The sequence below is a fragment of the Pelodiscus sinensis genome, chromosome 8 (genome assembly GCF_049634645.1).
Source record: "Pelodiscus sinensis isolate JC-2024 chromosome 8, ASM4963464v1, whole genome shotgun sequence".
NCBI lineage: Eukaryota > Metazoa > Chordata > Testudines > Trionychidae > Pelodiscus > Pelodiscus sinensis.
In genome coordinates, this window is record NC_134718.1 from 21880340 (window position 1) to 21904387 (window position 24048).

At 44.3% G+C, this 24048-nt stretch overlaps 1 protein-coding gene across 5 annotated transcripts in view; it reads right to left on the bottom strand.

The window, feature by feature from the left end:
* Positions 1 to 24048, bottom strand: part of FAM13C (family with sequence similarity 13 member C) — a 188888-nt gene that overhangs the window by 107996 nt on the left and 56844 nt on the right. For all 5 annotated transcript variants that reach the window (XM_075934855.1, XM_075934856.1, XM_075934854.1 and 2 more), the window contains exon 5: positions 21075 to 21193. In XM_075934855.1, coding sequence (XP_075790970.1) covers positions 21075 to 21193 — 119 coding nt within the window. The remainder of the gene's footprint in view (positions 1 to 21074; positions 21194 to 24048) is intronic.

The window sequence follows — 24048 nt, forward strand, 5'->3', positions numbered from 1 at the left end:
GGAGTGGATGTAGGAGGGGGTAATAAACCAGTGGTGAACACCCTTCTAAGAAGCTTCTTGTAATACTCCCTCACATAGAGGCAGATCAGGAGGCACCTGAACCTCACCTTCAAGCACCCAAAGGCTCATTCCACCTTCATGCAGGCCTGGCATTGAATTGGTCCCTGTTGGGGTCCAGGTGGCCAGCGTACAGCTTTGTCAGCCATAGCATGAGGGGGTAGGCTGCATCCCTCATGATGCACAAGGGGATCTACATACAGGGTGAAGAACATGTCTCTGGGTAGAGGCTGGAGTTTCTAAATACACAAGCATCATGCGCCGTGCCCGACCACGAGACGAAAATGTTCATAAACTATCCACGGTGGTCTACCAGGGCCTGCAGCACCATTGAGAAATAGCCCTTCCTGTTGATATACTGGGTGGCAGGATGATGTGGCACATGGACTGGGATGTGGGTTCCATCAATCGCTCCCCTGCAGTTGGGGAACCCCAGAGAAGCAAATCCTGCCACTATCGGATTTGCTATCTGCACAGCAGAATGGAGTTGATGGCCCTTACACCCTTCAGGAGACAAAGAAACACACAAAACAGAGAATGAAAGAGGGAGTTCCTGAGCCCTTGGGAGGTGCCCACCCCCTTCCCCTTCCCTCCTCAAACACCACAGAAGTCACCCCCTATGACGCCACTCCCCCCCCTTGCAGCAGGGCTGTGTGAGGGTGGCACAACCCCTACCCCCAGCCACCACCCCCGCACTTCCCCACCCCCTTTCCCTAGGGTCTCCCTTTCTAGGACTCCCTCCCCTCCCCGCCCCGGAACTTATCTCCATGAGGAGGGCCCTGATGGTGGACTTTCCCATGCTGAAGCGGTTGCCCACCAACCAGTAGCTGTCTGGGGTGGCAAGCTTCCATACAGCGATGGAGACCCACTTCTTCAGGGGGGTGGCGGGCCACAGGTGGGTGTCGTATCATCGGAGTTCAGGGGCAAGCCAGGCACACAGCTAGACAAAGGTGGCCTTCCTCATGCAGAAGTTCTTGAGCCACTGCTGGTCACCCCTCCGTTCCATCACCAGCCGGTCCCACAAGTCAGAACTGGTGTCCAGCCTCCAGAACCTTCTCTCCACTGTGGGGTGCGGTAGCAAGGGCCTTGCTCCTGCACACAGGCAGAGGGTCTCAATGATGAGCTTGGTGTTGAGCTTGTGCAGGGCCATGAAGGAAACCTGCACAAACTGCTGCAGAAATTGCAGCATGGCCGTGTGGGACTATCGCACGGCCAGAGGCAGCTCCAGCTCCATGGCTAGGAGCATGCTGTGGCATCCAAAAGCTGGGCAACCAGAACATGCACAGCGAAAGATTTACTGTCCCTCGGAGAGGTTGGTAGGCAAGCATGCAGCAGAAGCAGAGAAACAGCTGGCCGGGGGAGGGGGGTGTCCCTTTAAATGCACGTCTCAGCTAGCCTTGGGCAACTGTACTCGGAAGCAACTGCTGACCCAATGCCCTGCCTAAAGTGGTTCCAGGTGGCCTGATATATGAGATATAGCATCCACATTGGATGCTATCTTTCAAAAAAGCAGATCTCTTTTTTGTTGTGCTTTTGCTGTGTAGACGCTCTCTTTCGAAAGAAGTTTTTCTGGAAGATCTCTTCCGGAAAAGCTTCTTCCAAAAGTAGCCTGCAGTCTAGATGTAGCCTGAATGTCCTAAAACAAAGACTTAAAAATAAAATGCAACTCTGACTAACTTAGTGAGGAGGGCTGTACATTAGGTTGGAAGGGGACAGGTGACTGAAGCCCACATGTAATTAAAAAACATGATGACCTGGGAGAAGTGTCAGAAATTGGGGGAACATGGGTTGTAATAACAGGGATAAAGAAGATACAAGACAGAACTAATGTGAGAAGCATGGGACATAAGCAGGAAGAATGTGTAATGCTATTAATAACCACAACTATGACATAGTTGGCATGATAGAGATTTGGTAGAAGAATATACATGACTGAAATATTTATATAGAAGGGTACAGCTTGTTCAGGAGGGACAGGCGGGGGAAGAGGGAGGAGGGGTGTTGCCTTATACTCTAAAAATGTATAAATGTGATCTGAGGTTGACATGGAAATAGGAGAAAAACTTGTTGAAAGTCCCTGGGTACGGATAAAAGGAGTAAAACAAGGATGATGTCATGATGGGGGGGGGGGGGGGGTCTAAGACAGACCACCTAACAAGGAAGAAGAGGTGGATGACGCTTTTATTTTTTAACTACTAAGAAAAATCGCTCAAAGCACAGGACTTGGCGGTGATCAGGGACATCAACTATCCAGACATCAGGTATCTGCACTCACACCTGCAAAAATGGAAAAATAGTTTGGGAAAATAACACAGTAGGGTAGAGATTATTCATCAAGCTCTTGAAATGTATTGGAGATGATTTTTTAGTCCAGAAGATGGATAAACTACAAAGGGAGAAGCTGTTCTAGATTTGATTGACAAATAGGGAGGAAATGGTTGAGAATTTGAAAGTGAAAGGAAGGCTGGATGAAAATAATCACAAAATGTTAGAGTTCATGATTCTAAAGGGTCATGAGGGAGAACAGTAAAATAAAGACAATGGATTTCAAGAAGGCAGACTTTAGCAAACTCAGGGTAACTTCCAATGGGAAAAAAACATCTGCAAGAATTTTTTAACATTAACAAAAACAAATTTTCCTTTAGCCTTATTCTCAGAAATGGCTGAACCAGTTTCATCAAAAGTTTAAAAACCTAACACACACAACCTTTTTTTAGCCTGAGACAGACCTCTGGTATGGAATGTTTTAGCCTGGACACTTCAAGCATTTCAATAAACAATTGAAAACAGGATCTTATACATTAGAACCCTCATTTTATAAATGAGTGGTCAGAATAGTGTTTGTTAAAGTGGGTCGTGGCTCCCCTTGTCTGGAACCAATGGGAGCCCTGAGGCTCCATAGCTATTTTCTAGAGAAGCTCTAGAATATTGTCAGCTCTTGCCATTTATTGCAAGACTTGTGATATTAGGTGATTATTCTTAGTGTCTCAGATCCTGAAGCTGAGTGATTAAATCAGGTTTGTCATTGGCATTCTCTACTTTTTCCCCTAGGTGCTGTCCTTAAACATCCATACCTGTCTGCAGAGCTTTAAATTACATTGACAGGTCCAAAGTCTGCATCTCTAATGGACCCTTTAGGCAAGCAAAGTTGCATAGGCCAATTAGCAACTTCCCCAAAGGGGGCCTGTATTCCACTTTGAGAAACATTGGGTTAAATGAACCATTTTTATGTCTTGATCAACCAGGTACATGAGCACATGCTTATGCAGTGAGCAGAAGTGTCACATACTCAAGACTGTGGGTATTCTGATCTTCATTAATTTACATAGGTACAGTACAGTCTGATATAATGCAATCCATTAGGAAGGTTGTAACAGACACACTGTATACACTTCTTACTATTTGTTATGTAAATTATCATTGAATTAAATTAGCTTTCATGTGGTACAAAATTAAGGATGTTAAATATCAATTAATTGAATAGTCGAGTAACCTCATGAATTCTTATCAGTTAGTCGATTAGTCTATAGTCCCTGGGACAGGGCCAGCACCAGTGCACTCTGGCCTCATTCCCAAGGAGCCCCCTGCCACTCTGCGCTGCTGCCTCTGTGGGGTGCCAGGAGGGAGTTGATCCACAAGGAAAGCCAGCTTAAAAAACAGCACCTCTCATGGACCGGCTGCCTGTCACCCTGTGCTTTTGACTCTGATAAGCAGACAGGAGCGCAGGATGGCAGCAGTCCCTGTCTTGGCTGGGTGTGGACTCTGCACGTGCCGGATTCTGCATGTGCCAGAACGGAGCCGGGCTGCCTGCCTGGCTGGCTGCTAATACACTTTAAATGCAGAGCTACAGCAGGGGTAGGTCCTGGACTCATCACAAACCATGGCTGAGCCAGCCTGCTAAAAAATTTACTGACAAGGATGTGGGAAGGGAAATGCATGTAGTCTATAGCATTAACCTATAAGCTTTTGCTTATTGGTTAATCAGTTAATCAACTACACTATTACATCCCTAGTACAAACTGTAATTTTGAGCGGCGAGGAGTCCTGTGGCACCTTATAGACTAACCGAAGTGTTGGAGCATAAGCTTTCGTGGGCAAAGACCCACTTTGTCAGATGCATGTAGTGGAAATTTCCACAGGCAGGTATAAATATGCAGGCCAGTATCAGGCTAGAGATGACGAGGTGGATCCAATCAGGGAGGATGAGGCCCACTTCTAAATTTCCACTACGTACATCTGACGAAGTGGGTCTTTGCCCACGAAAGCTTATGCTCCAACACTTCGATTAGCCTATAAGGCGCCATAGGACTCCTCACTGCTTTTTCAGATTCAGACTAACACGGCTACCCCTCTGATACTTGTAATTTTGAGATGTTTTATTTCAGGAACATCTCAATTCCCAATTAATTCACAAATAGGGCTTCTACTGTAACGGACCATATGATGCAAACAGCTAGAGGCAGTGCTATAGGCTCTGTCAGCAATTCTCATTTCTCACTTTAATATCTTATTTTAAATAACAGCAAAGATACCAGATCCATAAAAGGAATCTTAGAAAACTAAGCAAATAAGAACTTCTATAGCACTTTCTCACCAAGAACCTCAGTCTACCCACAAACCCGCAGGAGTGGCTCTAGACTAGCTGCCAGCAACTGGCACCATAGGCGAACCATGCAATCAGCGCCCCCACCTCCAAACCCCTCAATGATATTATGCCACCATTTGGCGCCCCATTTAACGTGGCACCCTAGGCGACTGCCTAGTTCGCCTATATGGATGGGTCGCCCCTGCACAAACATTAAAGAGTCTAGTTTCGTAAAACCACTAAAAACTAGGAAAGAAAGTATTACTCCCATTTCAGAGATAAAACAGACATAAAGTATGGGACACAGTTAGCCTGCACCTTCTTCTTCAGTCCTCTACCTTAATCACAAGACCCTCCTTCATCCATCCAGTACTGGCTGAGTAGTTGCCTTCAGCTATACAGGCAGTCCCCGGGTTACGTACAAGATAGGGACTGTAGGTTTGTTCTTAAGTTGAATTTGTATGTAAGTCGGAACTGGTACATATTGTAGGGGAAACTCTAGCCAAACATTTTTTTTAGTTTTGGATAGCATAGGGAAAGGTTAACTCCCCTCTAATGTTCGTTTTGCTGTCTGTTCCCCTGTTCAGAAGATTTCACATCTATTTCTGTCCCTGTGACAAACTCAGGACTAAAGGAGTAACTCATCATATACCAAACAGCTCTGCACCATGCTTTGAGCTAATAGCTTTATTTCCACACACCACCCAGGGTTCTAGGAGGAGGGTCCTTTTTTTGCTAACACAATGAGGCCAGCACTTTGTTTGCTTTGGTGGAGTCTTTGTTTGCCCAGGGAGCCCAGCATGTATAGGGGGAGGAGGGGCGGAGAGGCTGCTTTTGTCTGCTGTTCGGCAGCCTGTTGCTCAGGGGAGGGGGCAGCCTGTTGCTGGCAGGGGGGGAGGGGGGAGGCGTGCAGGATGCGAGGCCGCGGGGGGGGGGCAGCTGGCGTGGGGAGGCACTTTTCCTCTGCCTGGCAGCTCTGCGGGATTCCTGTCCCTGTGGCCAGCTGCTGCAGGCAGAGGCCAGCTGGAGCCGGCCGAAGAGGAGGAGGAGGTGGATTCTAGGACCCAGGTGAGCGAGCCCCGGGGACGCTGCTGCGCTCCAGGAGCCCAGCATGTATAGAGGGGAGGAGGGGCAGAGAGGCTGCTTTTGTCTCTTCGGCAGCCTGTTGCTCAGGGGAGGGGGCAGCCTGTTGCTGGCAGGGGGAGGCACTTTTCCTCTGCCCGGCAGCTCTGCGGGACCCCAGTCGGAGCCGGCCCGAGGAGGAGGAGGATCCTAGGACCCAGGTGAGCGAGCCTGGGAATGCTGCTGCGCATGTGCGGGAGTTGCCTCACCCCGGTTCGTATCTAGGGATCCGACGTAAGTCGGATCCATGTAAGTCGGGGACTGCCTGTATATACTGGCTATTAGCATCTGAATTGTGAAATAAGGGGTACCACTGTACTCACTATTTTAAAGAAACTTTAACAAGAGAAATTACCATAATAAGTCATGCTGCCTTGCGATTGCTTAATTTAAGCTTCTGTGTCTGAGAAAACTTTCTAAGCATCATTCAACAACTGAGGACATTTAATCTTAAATTTCCAAATGAAATAGATGTCGTGCTTGTAAATGGTACTTGAGGAATCTGAATGGTACCGAATCACTTCCCAGAGGGGCAGTTGTACAGCTGTCTACCCTGCAGTGCTGGCTATGTCAGGGCACAGCTAACGAAAATACCTTGTGTTTCTCAATTCTAACATCCTGGTTCTAATTGGGAGAGTGACGTCTTCACAAAGCTGATACCTGTTAGATGCGAAAGGAAGATTCACTTAAGATAGTGCAAGGAGGTGTGAATTACACCTTCTGATAGCTGAGTCCCGAGAACTCACCTCAGTGGAGAATAGGTGATGTTCCAGCTTCCTTCTTCCAGCACAGCGGCAAGTGGCAGCTTCCTGCTGGAGGAACTGTGGCCCAGATCCCCATCCAACACCCACTGAAATCAATGGCAGATTGGCACCTAGGGTATGTCTAGACTACATGGCTCCATCGACAGAGCCATGTAAACTAGTTTACCTGACATAGGCAAAGAAGCAGGGATTTAAATAATCCCTGCTTCATTAAAATAAACATGGTCGCCACACTGTGCTGACGATCAGCTGATTCGGCACAGTGCAGCAGTCTAGATGCAGATCTGTCAGTTGGGGAAGCCTTTGCCGACTGATCCTGTAAACCTCGTTTCACAGTGGCCATGTTTATTTTAATGAAGCAGGGATTATTTAAATCCCCACTTCTTTGCCTATGCCAGGTAAACTAGTCTACATGGCTCCATTGATGGAGCCATGTAGTCTAGACATACCCCTAAATAGCTTACACCCTGATTACTGTCATGAGCACATGCCCCCACACTGACCACAGCACTCAAATTAGAGGTTGTGATAGCCCCTTATAATAACTGTGGCATAAGACAGATCGCAACATGTTCACACCATTGTTGCTGGGAAAATGTGTTAGTGCCGTCCTTCAAGTGTTAGGCCAGCAGAAACCTGAATAGAACTAATATACAACAAATGTGCATCAACTCATTACTAAGGATAGCAACAGTACAGGCCAAAACCAGTTCACTTTGCAAGGAAATTACATCCTCAGCCACTCTGCTAAGACTGCGCCCGAAAATGTGAATTAATATAATTTCCAGTGGTTGCTTACTAAAAACACATAACTAGAGGCAATGGGTTCATTTCAATAAAGCATCCAACTGCCATCAGACTACAAATGTCACTACTAACCTAGTTCCAATTTGAACCAGTGCCTCAGAAGGAAAATCACTATATATTTCCAATGGTTGTCTCCTGATCCGTCCAGCACTCTGGGACAGAAAGCTGCTCCCACAGGTCTTCTAAAAATGGTTCTTTCCCCAACTCCTATTGCCACTTGGCCTCGGGTATAGATTGGATAACCTCCAGCAATATGTAGTAGGGATTGTGGCAGAGCTCCGGCCATGCCCTGCACTTCTAAGCGATTATTGTCTGCCTCAGAGGCTCACTGTGACCCTCTACACTGCCTCCTATCTTTTCTAGAGGCCAGGGTTACAGCGTACTGAGCCATCCTCAGCATTGGCAAAATCAAAGAATTAGGTTGTAACCCCTCCCTTTCTAAGAACAGACATTTTTCGTGGTGTGAGGAGGTGTGAGGCCCACCCACTACTCTGGGTTCTCGCCTAGGGACCCTAGGTAGTCTCAACTGTCAGGGTTTATCCCCTAGCCCCAATACAGCATCTTTTCCCTAATCCACTTCCACAAAAGCTCCCCTATTACCTTCTCCCTGATATTTGAATGAATTTTTCTTTCATTCAAGCACAAACATTCTTTCCTCTTTGCAGTCCCCAGCCCTCCAGCAACACACTTCCACCTCTCACTCTTATCCTCCCCCCTCCCTTACCTGAGGGGAAACCTTTTAAAGTAGCCCAGCAGGCCTTACTTGACTGCAGATGTCTGATTAGCCTACTGCTTCACTCAAGCTCTTAATTATCCTCAGGTGCTTGACTGCCTCAATTACATGGCTACAGTCTCTGACAGTTTATTTAGGAAACCCGGCTCACAATATTCCTGTCCTCCACCAAACTATTGTAGCCATTTGCTCTGGGCTTGTCACACATCCTCCACCCCTTCCTCAACACCAAGACTACATCTACATTGCACTCTCTTGCGCAAGAACATATACAAATGAGGCATGGCGATGAATATCACTGTGCCTCATTTGCGTACTTAATGAGCCACCATTTTTGCACAAGGGGCTTTTGTGCAAGAGCCGTTCTGCCTGAAAATAAGCGGCAGAATGGCTCTTGTGCAAAAACTTCTTGTGCAAAATGGCGGCTCATTAAGTACGCAAATGAAGCAACTCATTTGCATATGTTCTTGCACAAGAGAGCGCAATGTAGATGTAGCCCAAGGGTTTGGGCAACTTGGGACATCAAACAGTGCATTCTGGATAAGTCATCAGTATTGCTGTCAGGGCTGTTCCCACTTTGACACTCCAAGTACAGAAGATGAGGGCCCACAAGAGAGCTTAAAAACTCTACAGGCACTGGTTATCAAATCTTCCCAGAGTCACAGATTCCCTGGCTCTGAGAAATAAACAAAGAAACAAAGAAGCTGCTACCATCAAGTAAATTTTATTCCCTAAAACCCAGGGTGGACACTTGAAATCACCTGCATGGGGTACCCCAAGCTCTTTTACCCCAAAAGAGATTAAAAAAGAAAAGAGAAAAACAAGCTGCAGTTTCTGGTAGCTGACACCTCAGTCAGAGGCATGTAGATACACACAGACAGATCTTCCAGGACACAAGAATCAAATCATCACCTTAAAAAAAGTGATTTTTATTACAAAACAAAAGTTAACTTGATAAAGCATACCTGGTTGCTAGATGTTACAGAGCAACTAAGGAAAGCAAATTAAAATGCAGAGAAAAGTATCTGGAAAAAAAGCTTAGATGGTAAAGGGGGAGGGGAGGCATAGATTCACATAGAGCAGTTCAAACCAAACCACAAACTAAAGAGAAAATACTCTGAATGCAACTAGATCCACTTTTTTCCCTTTTACTTACTTCCAGTCTCCTCTTTGTTTAGTCCACTCCCATGCTACGAATTCCTTGGAGTCCTGCCTGGGTTTTTCTCTCCCACACAAAGAAAGCAGGCAAGGAATCTATATTCAATTCAAATTTCATTCCCCATCTCGATTGGTTCTCCCAGACCCCTGGTCAACACCTCTGCTAGCTACCTGAGTTTAACCCCTTATTTACCGGGTGCTGGTCAGCACTCCTCCTGTCCATTACAATTGCCATGACAGCTTTCTGATCTATGTTGCAACTGGAACCGAAATGTCTGGAGGGACAGAAACTTGTCACCCTTGTATTCTTCTCCTTGTTCTTCTGCATTGATTGGAGAGGGGCATGGTTCATCATGAGGACAAACTTTGTCTGGGCAAATAGTATTGTAAGTCTTCCTTGGCCCATTTGATGGAGAGGCATTCTATCTCCACAAAAGCATATTTTAGCTTCTCTGGGAGGAGCTTCCTTCAAAGGTAGAAGCTGGGATGCTCCTCTCCCCTGGCCAGTTGAGAAAAGACAGTCTCTAAGCCCTTGGAGGCATTAGTCTGTAGAATGAACTCCTTGGTGGAGTCTGGGGCTATTAAGAAGGGGTGTCATGGCTTAATTCCCCAACCTGACAATTCAAGTGTAGATATGGGGGACAGCTAGCAGAATAAACTCTGTAAGAACCTGTGTCTGTAACTCCCAGAGACAAACTTGTCCAGTCTCATTTTCTCTGAGGCCCCCCCCCCCCAAAAAAAGACAATTGGTTTGCTGCCACCAGCAAGTGTAGATAAAAATATAAAATAAGCCCTTTCCTAGAGAAGAGGTCACTTGAACTCCCCTCCCTGAGGCAAAGCTCTCCCCCTGCCCCAATCTTCATTTTGCTTGGAGTTGGGAATACAGACAGAGGTAATCCACAGAGAGTAATGGGGCTCTGCTTCTCCCAGGTAACTTAGGCTCATAAGTTTAAGGACACCAAAAATCAATACTTGTTAACCAAACCAAAAAGAAAACATTTTTATTATTAAAACAAGACTACTGTTGCAAGCACAGTAAATGACTAGGTGCTAGAAGCCATGGATTGAAATAGTTTCAGGAAGAATCTCTGGGCTGTAATCCTTAGTTACAAAAAAGAGAAAAACAATTAACCAGCTCAGACATGGTTTCCAAACCCCCAAACAAGGAAAACAGTAAAACCTGATATACCATCTAAACTTTTCCCTACTTACACATTTCAAGGAGTCTGTTCCTGGGAGAGTCCGTCTCTCCTGCTACTTGTGGAAAAAAACCTGCTTTGATCTAAAACAACAGAAGAGAGGCAGGGAACCAGCTGTCGGTTTGAAATTCCTATCTGCATTTCATTGGCTGAATGCCCAAAGCTCCCGCCCTCAGATGCATCTCCTGAGTTGCTTCACTGTGACAGACCGGACCGTGTCTGGGCACAGCTGAGGGCGTCCACTCAGGGTGAATTGCTCAAATCCGGGGCTCCTTACAGCCCCTAGACTGGTGACCTCTTCAAACAGGACACAACCAGTCCCACAGAGCGCTTCAGCAGCCTGCCTGAATCCTCACGAGCAAAACCCCTCTGACACCCCAGCAGTATCCATGCCCCAGATGGCCCCAGGCCTCATACACAGGTGGGGGGTCCTAGCACCCAATCCCACCTACCCCGAACAAGTTCTGTCTGGTCCCAAGAAACCAGCCACAGATCCCTGGTCAATTTACCCTTTGGACCTTACCCACAAATCACGCTGGGCCAATCCTTTAGCATCTAACATCTAAAGGTTTATTATTACAATAAAGAAAAGCATGAGAGTAAGGTTGTTGAAGGAATAGTACGTTACATGCATCGAATCTCCCAGTCCTCGATGCAGGCTCTAGCAGAGATGTTATAGCTGCTGGCTTAAGAGTCCTTGTTGCACATCCTAGAATCAGGATGGGTCCACAGTTCTTTCCGGCTCTCAGTCCCTGCACTGCTGCCTCTGGGATGAAGTGCTGAGCTGAAGACAAAATGGAGTCCCCCACATGGCCTCTTTATACATCTTCCTGGCCTCTCCTTGGCCGCAGCCGGTCACCTGGCTGTCAGCCTCTCTCTGCTGCAGCTCTTAGGCCTCTGTCCTCATGCTTTAGGTGTGTCCTTGGCCCATCGAGTGCCATTGTCCCACAGGGCCTCACTAATTAGCATGTCCATAGGCTAGGCTCTGCCCAATGCTCAACCACATTCAGAGAAATATTCAGTTTCCACACAGATTACAGATTTCTACCTACACACACAGACATTATACACTCACATAAATAGCGTACACAGGATCAGCAGATAGTAAGCTTCTATTCAATACCTCACATGGCCCCCTTCTATACCATTCTTGGGGCCAACACCCGCACCTATGGGTGCATCAGTGATCTGGCTGCTCCCCTCAAGATCCAGTAACGTGACATTGACTCTTTCCTCACTCTACAGGTAAGTCAGACTCTCCTTAGCAGCTCCTATTCATGACAAGGGGTTACTGCAGAGGTCCATTTGTAGGTCTGAAAACACCTTTAGTGCTGCATCACACCATCCAACCAGATCAGGTCCACAGGCCTTCACTAACTCCATTAAAAGACTGGCATATGTGGCAAAATGGGGCACAAAACTCCAATAGTACTCCATGATCCTTAAAAGTACCCAAACTTGCTTCTTCTGACTTGGATTGAGCCAATGTTAGATGGCCTCCAACTTATTCAGCAGGGGTTTTACTAGGCCTTTCCCCACCACATACCAAAGATATTTAGTTTCTGTGAATTCTATGGCACACTTGGCAGGGTTTGCTGTCAGTCCGGCTTGTTGGAAAGTCTCAAGAACTGCCTCTGGCTTTTCCAAGTGTTTCCCAGTCCAGGATATGGATGACCACATTATCCAGATAGGCAGCAGCATAATTTGTATTGGGACATAATAGCTTGTCCAGGAGGCATTGAAAGGCAGCAGGGGCCCCATGTAGGCTCAAAGGGATGACCTTGTATTGGAATAGTTCTTCCAACGTCAAGAATACCATTTTCTCCTTCATATTTTCTCCTTTACTGGCAATGAGGATCTTCCAGTACTCCTTCATCAGGGGCCTCCCGCTCTGGCCAGGGTTTCACAAGGTTAATGTGGCATATCTGTTCTATCGTCTGATGTCCTGGTTGTTACTCCTTATAATTTACTTCTCCCTTGGGTTCAGTTATCTCACAGGGACCTTACCTTTGGGCCAACAGCTTTCTTTTGGTTGTGGGGATCAGTACCATTACTCGATCTCCAGGTTGGATCCGCCAGACATTTGCTTGTCTGTTGTAGCACGCTCATTGGGCCTCTTGGGCCTTCTCCATATGTTTCTGTATGATGGGAGTAACTTGTGCTATTTGGTCCCTCATTTGCAACACATGCTCTACTATATTTCTCCCCTCAGCCATTTCTTCTTCGCAAATTTCATTGTCTGTATCTACGATGCCCCAGACATGGTGTCTGTACAAAAGCTCAAAGGGAGAAAATCCCATGGATGCCTAAGGAACCTCTCAAATAGTGAACATAAGATAGAACAGCAACATGTCTTAGTTCTTCCATCTTGGCTTGCCATCTTTCTAATCAGCCTGGGGGGTTTGATTAAATCTTTTGACCAGGCCGTGGGAGGTAGACAGAGGCCCATAAGGTCTGTACATGAAGAAGAGTACACAGGTCCTTCATCACCCTGGACATAAATGGGGTTCCTTGGTCAGTGAAGATTTCCTTGGGTGGTCCAACTTGGGTGAAAATGGTTATCAACTCCTTGGCAAGAGTCATAGATACTGTGTTTCATAAGGGAATAATTTCGGGGTACCAGTGGCATACTCAAAGATGACCAAAACATATTGGTGGCCCCATGTCACTTTTTTCCATTGATCTCACCAGGTCAATGGCAATCCACTCAAACAGGACCTCGATGATTGGCAGGAGTAGGTCCTGGACCTCGGGTTTTCCCATCTCCAGGTGCCTTATCTATCTCAGCCACCTCCTTCCTGGCATTCTTGTACCTGGATCTTACCTCCTCTAGCTGGGGGTAATTAGTGGCACCCCAGGCACGCAGATCATAGTAGTCTTTCTGGGCCCCTCCACAGAGAAAAGAGCCATGCCTCACACTGAGCAATTCTCTAAAAAGATAGGAGATATGATTCTATATGATCCTCAGTCGTCATTTTCAGAAGGCAGCCTCTGGCCCTCAAGGTTTGGGTCCTTTTGGGCCCTGGAGTCCAGGTGGCAAGGGTTTTCAACTGATCTACTACCTCTGAGAGGATGGCTTTATCAGAGGCCGCTTGACTCATTAACAGCTGGTTGGTTTCCTGCTGTAGCCATATAACCTCTTGTAATGACAACCTCTTTATCTCGATGGCCTCCTGTTGAGCTGCTGTGGCCTGCACCAGTGCTTTCACTAAGTTCTCCATTGTGGTGTGAACCTCTAACCCAGGAGTGGTCAATAATTTTCACGGGGGGGGGCACTTTATGAATTTTGTAATGTGGTCATGGGCCAACTCCACCTCCAGGAAAGGGCAAGAGCCTGGAGAAGAAGGGGAGGGCCTGGGGACTTGCCTCCCCCCAGAGTTACGTGGGGCCAAAGGCTTTGAATTAAAAACACAGCAAAGGGCTCATGGCTCCCAGCCCCGCCACCACCGTGTGGCCTCGCAGCTACCTGCGGCAGCTGCAGCTATTTAAAAGGCTCACAACTCTGGCCCCTGCCAGGGTAGTGCTGCAAGCATGAGCCATTTAAATAGGATCCTGCTGCCTCACCAACTGCCTGGAAATTCAGTGGCCTAGGCCACATCTTGTTTAGCCCTTCTCTAATCCAATTAAGCAGGAGAAGAAAAAAAATAACACCCTGGGGCACCTTTTTTCTCTTCACCATGCTTTTACCCCTGTAATATGAATGGTCCCAGTCCTGGCACCAGTTGTGGCAAAACTCCGATCATGACCCGTTGATCCTGCATTTCTAGGCAGTTATTGTCTGCCTCAGAGGCTTGTTGTTACCCTCCACACTACCTCTTATCTTTTCTAGAGCCCAGGGTCACAGCTTACTAAGCCATCCTCATCATCGTCAGCAGTGGTGTGAAACCCCCTGTAATCCTAGACTCCCTTTCCTGGAACAGACTTTTTAGTGGTGAGGGGAGGATTGGAGGGAATACAGGCCTGCCCACTGCTTCAGCCCAAGGACCCCAAACAGCAGCAACTGTCAGGATTTTTCCCTTAGCCCCAATATAGTAACCTTTCCCCTGGGCTACGTGCCCAATGCCTCTCCTAGTTCCCTCTCCCTGGTACATGAACAAATCTTTCCAACTTCAGCACAAACAGTCATTTCTTTTTGCAGTCTCCAGCAATTCATCCTCTCAGCCCTTCACTCTTCTCCTTCCCCCTCCATTATCTGGGGCGTAGCCTTTTAAAGTAGTCTATCAGGGGTTAATTGGCTGCAGGTGCCTGATTAGCCTGCCACTTCATGCAAGCTCTTAACTAACCTCAGGTGCCTGCCTGTCTTGATTACATGGCTGCAGTCTCTGGCAATTTATTCAGGAAACAGAAGAATATTCACCCAGCTCCTGGTATGTCTGCCCTCCACCCAACTATTGTAGCCAACTGTCCTGGGCCTGTCACAAGACACTTGACAGCATATTTTTATGAACACTTGACACAAGGGACTTAAGAGCGACTGGGGTCAGTACTGTCTCCAGACTCAGACACTAAAAGGGGGCACCACTTGAGACATTGAACAAATATACAAGACAGTCTCTCTTACATTCACCCAAGAGAACTATTATACCTAATCTAGTGGTGTTCAACCATCCTCTATGTAGGGCTTCTGGTGTTTCAGATTGATTTGTAAGGTGGTGACCCATGAAGAGAGGCTCAGCATAGCATAAATTTCAACACTGAATCCAATTCCATCAATAACGGCCTAGTCCTTCCTCTAGGTTGATTCATTAATGCACTGTGGATCTTTGGTTAAAGTAGTTCCCAGGTAGCTGTGCTCCATTCCAGAGGGGTGAGTTAGGGCACAAATCTTCATAGTCAACAACACAGGAAATATCTGTTATGTAGAGTTTCAGGGAATTCCCCTGGAGCTTTGAGGACAACCAGGCATATGGGCACCCTACGTGAAACCCCTCCCTTATGGTATCAGACTCATTCCACTGCATTCAGGACCTGATATATCCCTAAATGTATCACAGAATCAAAACTCAGACTGTGTTTATTACTCCTGAATTCTCAGTGGAAATATAGATCTGAGAATCAGTGAAGCAAGAGAGGAGGGGAAAGCGTCAGGATGATTTTGAAACTGACCCAACGGAATTAAGATTAGGGAAAAGATGTTCCTCTTGCCTAGAAATGTAAAGTTAAAGTAGTATATGCCCAAGCGTGACTACTTGCCCTTTCCTGGTTACTCTTTGCGGCCAGTGTGGACATGACCAGTAAATAAAATATAATAATAATCCAAATTGTTAAGTATTTATTAAATTAAGTTAAAATCTCCATATATAAAAAAGATGGATGAAAATGTAGTCATGGATACGGAGGTACTAACAACAAATAATTCATGATAAAAAAAGAAAAAAAACAAAGTTAAAATATGCTGAAATATGTACAATATAAATATAATAGGATACTCAGAATGGAGCTCCGGGATTACTATTTGTCACAGAAAAGAGCCATCATGTCGGTTGTGACATACAACATGAGTTTACATAAGTTTTCCTTAAAATTCTTTCCTGTCTCAATTCCAAGGAGCATTAATAATTCATTATTACCTTAACTCTATTTATCTCAACCCCAATTACAAGGCCAAAAAAATGAACATTTCTATTCCCACTTTGTTCTTTAATATCCTTCTCCAAATCAAAGTAATAGGTTGCCTTTTCCCAAACTATCGTAATTGTCTTCCCATCAAACAGTAGTGTCCAACACCACTGCAGTTTCCATTCTAACAAAAAACAACATTGAGCTTATTCAAATAGCGTTCTTAATTTCTTAAATATTCCTCCACTATCGCTTTCAATCCTGACTTACCTATTTCTTCAGTAACTGCAGCTATTACCTGTGTTCCCTATAACATATCCTTGGGAGGATTGAATTTTCTTTTGGGCAGGTTGAAATTTCTTATGTTAAATACCAATACTGAGGTAGTGTGGGGATGTGCACCACCAGTACAAATAATAAGCACACATATATTTTAAGAAGTCCATTTGTGTGGAAGAAAATATATTAAAACAAGGGATCGATCGTTAACAAGGAGCAATATTTGCAATAGTTAAGATGAAATCAAATTTAAAAGATTAACACTACCCATAGAGTATATTTATTCTTTCTAACAGCTTAAGCTAATAAACGCACCAAAACACATATTATGCACACATAGCTATGAGTCAATTAGAAATAGTATTTGCAAGGAAAACATGACTAATACAATATTTACCAACACTAGAAAGGAGAATAAAAGGCATTCACTAAAGCTTATAGAATTTTTCTGGGGAATGTATAGGATCCATGTTGTAAAAACAGATAAAAGTTTGAAACTTGTGTATGTCACCAACTCAAAGACTCAGAAGCGTTACTCTGTAACTGAAAAAACAGACTGCTATGTACATTGGACAAACTTCTCAGACACTTCGCCAAAGAATCAATGCATACAAAACAGACATAAGACTCTCTCACAGAGAGAAAGCTGTTGCTTGCCATTTCAGCCAGACTGACCATTCCCTCAATGACCTTAAAACATGCATATTGCTTCAAAGAGACTTTAACTCCAGACTTCAACGAGAAGCTTCAGAATTGTCATTCATGCTTAAATTTGACACTTTATGTATGGGTTTAAACAAAGACTCTAATTATCTCACCCATTACAAAGATAGCTTCCCCAATTATCACCCCTAATGTCATTACCTCACAGACACTAACCTTTCCCCCTCACCCTCACTCTGTTCTAAAATTTGATTTGTCAATTTCACGTTTTGTCAATTTCATTTTTTTGATTGTATCACTTTGGTATATATGGTTGTGCCGATTTTCTTCCACATATTGATCTGAGGAAATGGGTCTGGCCCACGAAAGCTCATCACCTAATAAACCATCTTGTTAGTCTTTAAAGTGCTACATAGTTCTGTCTTCTGTTTCAGCTAGACCAGACTAACACGGCTGCATCTCTATCACTATGTAAACTTTGTTTGAAATATATCATGCAAATGTCCTAGCACATACCCACTTCATGCAACCTGCTTCTTCCCCCATACCCTTTAGACAGACAGAGAGGACTGTAGCAAGTGAGTCAGGGACACCCCAAACAAGCTGCCCCTCACCTCCACCTCACTCCACAGATGCCAGCACCCACTCACCCCTTTTCCCCTACCTATCCCTGTGCAATCTGTTCCCCTCAGCCCAACTGGGGGCTGGGATAAAATACAGCTTCTCAAACTTGCAGGCACCAGCAGTCTGACCTGTCCTAACTCCCTGATAAAGCACAAACAAATTACCCACACATCCCCCACCTCACAGCACAAATAAACTCCTCCCTCCTCCACCTCACCCCAAAGCCAGCACCCACCCACCCCCTCCTCCCCCTATCTACCCTATGCAGCCAGTCCCCCTTCCCAGGAGGCTTGAGAGTGCTGAGTTTCTGCCTCTCTCTCCTCACACAGATGGGATTCTCCAAACTCCCCTCCCCTCTGATTCCCCCTCAGCCAATTACTCCCTCCCTCTCTCCTCCTCCCCCTCCCCCCAGCCACTTATTCTTTCCTTATCTTCCTTCTTTACTTGCTCTTGGAGCTGCTCACTTTTAAGCATGGAGCAGCTCCATTTAGCTGCTTGCTTAGCAAGATGATGCCCTGTTCCTCGCTGGCTCAGCGGAGCTCCTGCCTGTGCGGGAGCTTTGAACTTCTGAAAGGAGTTCACAAAACAGTTGCCTGGACACACAGACACACTTGCAGGGAACTTAGGCTACTACCCTATTATGTCTGTTTATCTAAGCATCTTTCAATGTAAAACATTGCTCAGATATATGCAGGATTGTTTCTTTAAACTTCCCATATCATCTAAATATAGCCTGCATTTCATCTTCCTTCTAGCTAGTGTCTCTCTGGTAGGGAAAGCATTAGCTTTTAATTGTAGTGCAGCAATAAAGGAATAGGATTTAACCAGATATGGTCTACTAAAAAAAAATTACTAATTAGGTAATTTTTAAAATACTTAAACCCAATTCCCTGGCATTTTAAATTCCACCTCCTTCCAAATTCTTTAGTTCAGGGTTACCACACTATACTTTATTATTTAAATGTCCCCCTGTATGTGTGTGTGTACATTCACACACACAAACACACATTCATGCACAAGATAAATCTATCTAATCATCTCATGAAACAATATGCCTTCTCCACTTACAAATTAGCATCTTTGGGATATGAATACTACATTTAGTCCAGGCAAGTCCCCCATCTCTTTCTCTAGCATAAAATAACCTGTCAGTAGTACATTGAAGGAGATGTAAAATCTTCTTAACAAGTTTCTTGAATACAACATCCAAATCATCTAAAACATAAAAAGGAGGCTTGATCAAAAGCAAATTATAAAACAGCCCAGGTTTATAGTCCCTAAAATCATCAGTTTTGGGGCAGATTTCAAAGTCGCTTCACATAATCTATCACACCATTCAGTCAATTTCCCCTTTACCAATACGCCACTCACCCCTGTCCAAGGATCTATCTTTGCATACAATATTTTTCAGCCTGCCTTGGTTGCACATAGTCTTCTCTTTACCCAATTTCCAATTATGTTTAGGATTAACCACAAATCTTACATTTAGCCATTATGTGAAATCCCTTTGTTTACCTAACATTTACCTTCAAACTAGTATTCTTGCAGATAACAGTCTAAAATCTCAAGGTTTCTTATCATCCCTTGATACATTCCACTTGAAATAGCCACATCATCAACAAAAGCCAAAGCCATAATTCTTTTCCCTTGAATACTGAAGCCTAATTTCTCTTAACCAGCAAAGGTCAATGGCTATATTAAATAATATTGGAGATAAGGTGTCTCCTTGCTTTTCCCCAAAACTTATGTTAATGCACTCAGTGCATTTACCATCCACTCACACCCCAGTGATTGAATTTCTATAAAGATCCCTAGCAATATCTATAAATCCCTCATTAATCCCAATTTTTTTAAGGCCTGTGTGATGGGGAGTACTGGCCCAGAAAGAGTTAACCAGGCCTGCTTGGCTGAGAAGGCCCCTCCCCCACATCTCTGCTGGGCATGCTTCAACTGCAGGCCTAGTATAAAAGCTGGGGAGCAGCTCACTCAGGGCTGACCATGGAAGGAGAAAGACCTCCTGCCCAAACACAGGAGCAGCCACAGCAGCAATAGCTGCCGCTGCCGCCGCTGCTGCCGCTTCCTCCGCTGCAGCCACAAGTGGAAACCAGGGAGAGCAACTAATCTGGAGGATGCAGGTTGGGAAGGCGCCAGCCAGAGGACAGGGTAGGAAGTAGCCCAGGGCAGGGAGCTGGAGGCCTCCTAGTGAGCTCAGGAGATTATGAGGTGAGGCCACACAGAGAGGGCTCAAGAGACTCACCACCCCGTGGGCTTCCCAGCCTGTGACAGCCTGCCACAATGGCTATGTCTAGACTGGCATGAATTTTCGAAAATGCTTTTAACAGAAAAGTTTTCTGTTAAAAGCATTTTCGGAAAAGCACATTTAGATTGGCAGGATGCTTTTCCACAAAAGCACTTTTTGTGGAAAAGCGTCTGTGGCCAATCTAGACGCAGTTTTCCGCAGTTTCCCGATCTCCATTTTCGCAATTGGGGCTTTTTTGCGGAAAACAGTACTATGCTGTCTACGCTGGCCCTTTTGGGCAAAAGTCTTTCAGAAAAAGACTTTTGCCCAAACAGGAGCAGCATAGTTTTTCCGGAAAATCACTGATAATCTTACATGAGATCGTCAGTGCTTTTCCGGAAATTCAAATGGCCAGTGTAGACAGTTGGCAAGTTTTTCGGCAAAATCAGATGATTTTGCGGAAAAACTTGCCAGTCTAGACACAGCCCTCATGTTCATATCCAACTGAGTCAAATGCTTTGGCCAAATCTACAAAAACAATAACTAACTCCTGTACATTTTGCTTAATCTCTTTAATTAAATTAACTAAAATTGCTATATTTTCCTCATAACCGATAGCTGAAGTAAAACCTTTTTGCCTACTAGAAATCTTAATCATAGACATCAATCTTCTTGCTAAAATTTTTGCATATAGCCTCACCCAAACAGAACCAATTGTTAATGGCCTCCAGGAGGATAATTTAGCTAATTTCTCATGCTTCTGTACCCATGGGATTAAAATAGTCCTATTTTCTTTAAAACTGGATGGAATCTGTTCAGTTAAAAGCATATATTTAAAATGTTATTAAGTTCATGAGAGTCCAAATTCAACATTTCCCATAGCTCCTTAACAGTAACCTTATCCTGGCCTGGGGCATTATCTTTTCAATTTTCTCTTAATACATCCCTCACCTCCTCCATCAAGATTGGATTCAGTAATATACCATTATCCACCACCTGGGTGGCCGGAGGCCATCCTATCGTATTTCCATGTCCAACCTTCTCTAATGTCTCTGTATAATACCCTTCAATCTCATTCAGAGAAATACTACACCTAGCTCTGTCCGACTCTCCCATAATAATATGTGCATCCACTTTATTATCTGCAAACAGCTCTAGGACTTTGAGTATAATGGCCAAGGAAAACTGGGAACCTGGATATTTTATACAGCTATTTGCATACATACATATTAGCATTTTTTGCATTAAATAGCAGTGAAATGCACTGTCTTATCCCAAAGCCTACCTTGGTTGAAATCTCCTGGCTTCTTGGCTTCTGAAAGCCATATTCTGAGTGTAGTCATTAGTGGATATTCCTGCTTCCCTGGGACATTCTGATATTCCTGGCAATACATTCTCCATCTCCTGCAGAAAGAGAGCACCCTCTCATCAATGGCCAAGATGTGAATATTTTTGCTTTAAAAAAAAAAAAGTTGTAAGAAACAAAGGTGGTTGGGGATAGAGAATGCTCTGTCCTGGTTTTTTCTGTTATTCTCTTGGGCTACGTCTACACTGCAGGCTTCTTGCGCAAGAACAGCTGTTCTTGCACAAAAACTTGCAGAATGTCTACACTGCACATGAGTTCTTGCACAAGTAAATTTACAGTACAGCGCTGGAACAGAATACAGTTTATTCCTCCCCATGAGGAATAAGCCCTTTTGCGCAAGAGCTCTTGCTCAAGAAAGCAGTGTGGACGGGCAACAGGGGTTTCGTGTGCAAAAAACCCCTATAGCTAAACTGGCCATCAGAGCTTTCTTGCGCAAGAGTGCATCCGCACTGCCATGGATGCTTCTGTGCAAAACTACATAGCAGTGTGGACACGCTCTTGCACAAAAACCTTTTGCACAAGAATTCTTGTGCAAAACAGTTCTTGAGCAAGAAGCCTGCAGAGTTAGATGTAGCCTTGATGTATAAAGAAGGTAATAACAAATGGATAGCAAAATAACTATAAAAAGTTCCAAAGCATCACCATTCTTCATTGTACAATATTGTCTAAAAGCAGATTGCATAAAAAAAGACACCAATGAGCCTCCTGTTTTTAGTAATTATTTAGACAACAGACATCAAAATGTCCTAAAGGGTCCTACGCTTACTGCTCAGTATGTTTATCTAACTATAATTAGTTGCATTTCATTCAAGACCGTTAAATTACAAGAAAGATTTCTATTATGGGCATGAAAACTCTGACTCACAAAAGTAACCTCAATTCTCATGAGTAATGGTCTGTAAGATCAGCCTCCAAATCTCTAACTGATTTTTCCAGCCATTCTAACATAATTATTCCTTTACTAGTAAAACTTACTTTAGAGTGAGGGAAGGCGAATGGAAGGAATCTGTTGATTCAATTACTTTGTTGTGTGGATGGGTGGAAAGCCAGTTTGGATTCATGAATGGAATCCAGTTCTGGAAATTAGGAAGGCTTTAGTTTTAGAGCAAACTGTCAATAACTAGATTTGTGGACTTGAATGAATCACTCAACCAATCTCTGTCTCAATTGTATTATCTATAAAATGGGGTAAAAATCCCTATCACACAGAGGTGTTATAAAAATTACTTAAGTTGATACAGTGTTCTGAAAATGTAAAAAAGCCAATCAATTTTCTTTCCCATTATTATTTGTTTAATTATTAATGATTATGCCTGTAATTTACAGATCTGAAAATCAGTGTACTTGGTGCAGCAACATGTTTGTTTCCACTGGTAAAATATTTAATTTTGCTGCAGTTCTAGGGCCCAGCCCTAGAAATCCACAGAATGACTTCAGTGAGGCTATGTCTACACTACAGGGGTTTTGCAAAAAAACCTGTGGAACGTCCACACCTCAAGCACGTTTTTGCACAAGTAAACTTACACTAAAACAAAAGAACAGAGGGGTTTTTGCAGTGTAGGTATTCCTCTTTCTACGAGGCATAGCTCTTTTTTATGCAAGAGCTCTTGCACAAAAAGGTGTGTGTGGACGGGCAACGGGGTGGGTGGGGGTAGCGCAAAAAGAGTCAACCAAAAAAGCACAGGTGCTCTGGTAGCTATTCTGTGAATAACAATCAGAGCTTTCTTTCGAGAGAGTGTCCATGCAGTCTGGACACTCTTTCACAAAAGCGCATTGCTTTTGCAATGCGTTTTTATAATGTAGACGTGCTATTGCGCAAGAAGTTTTTGTGGAAGATCACTGGGCACCCAGTTTTCGGAAATTGAAGGTCCGTGTCCTCACTTTAGACAATTGATCAAGTCCACATTAGGGAGTGTGCTGTCAACTCACTGAGAGTGAAGGACTGTGGTTAGCTTTTTTTTCCAAAGTGCATTACTTTACATTTATCAGCACTAAATTTCATTTGCCATTTTGTTGCCCAATCACTTAGTTTGGTGAGATCTTTTTGAAGCTCTTCACAGTCTGCTTTGGTCTTAACTATTTTGAGCAGTTTGGTATCATCTGCAAATTTTGCCACTTCACTGTTTACCCCTTTCTCTAGATCATTTATAAATACATTGAATAGGACAGACCCTTGGGGGACACCACTAGTTACCTCTCTCCACTCAGAAAACTTACCATTTATTCCTATCCTTTGTTTCCTGTCTTTTAATCAGTTACCAATCCATGAAAGAACCTTCCCTTGTATCCTATGACAACTTACTTTACTTAAGAGCCTTTGGTGAGGGACCTTGTCAAAGACTTTCTGGAAATCTAAGTATACTGTATCCACTGGATCCCCTATGTCCACAAAGAACTCTAACAGATTAGTAAGGCATGATTTACCTTTACAGAAACCATGTTGACTTTCCCCCAATAAATTATATTCATCCATGTGTCTGACAATGTTATTCTTTATTATAGTGTCAACTAATTTGCCCAGTACTGATGTTAGACTTACCTGTCTGTAATTGCCAGGATCACCTCTCAAGCCCTTTTTAAATATTGCTGTCACGTTAGCTAACTTCCAGTCATTTGGTACAGATGCGGATTTAAAGGATAGATTACAAATCACGATTAAATGTTCCACAAATTTCCCATTTGAGTTCTTTCAGAACTCTTTGGTGAATGTCATCCGGTCCCAGTGACTTGTTACTGTTAAGTTTATCAATTTGATCCAAAACCTCCTCTAATGACACCTCAATCTGGGACAATTGCTCACATTTGTCACCTAAAAAGAATGTCTCAGGTTTGGAAATCTCCCCAATATCCTCAGCCGTGAAGACTGAAGCAAAGAATTAATTTTGCTTCTCCA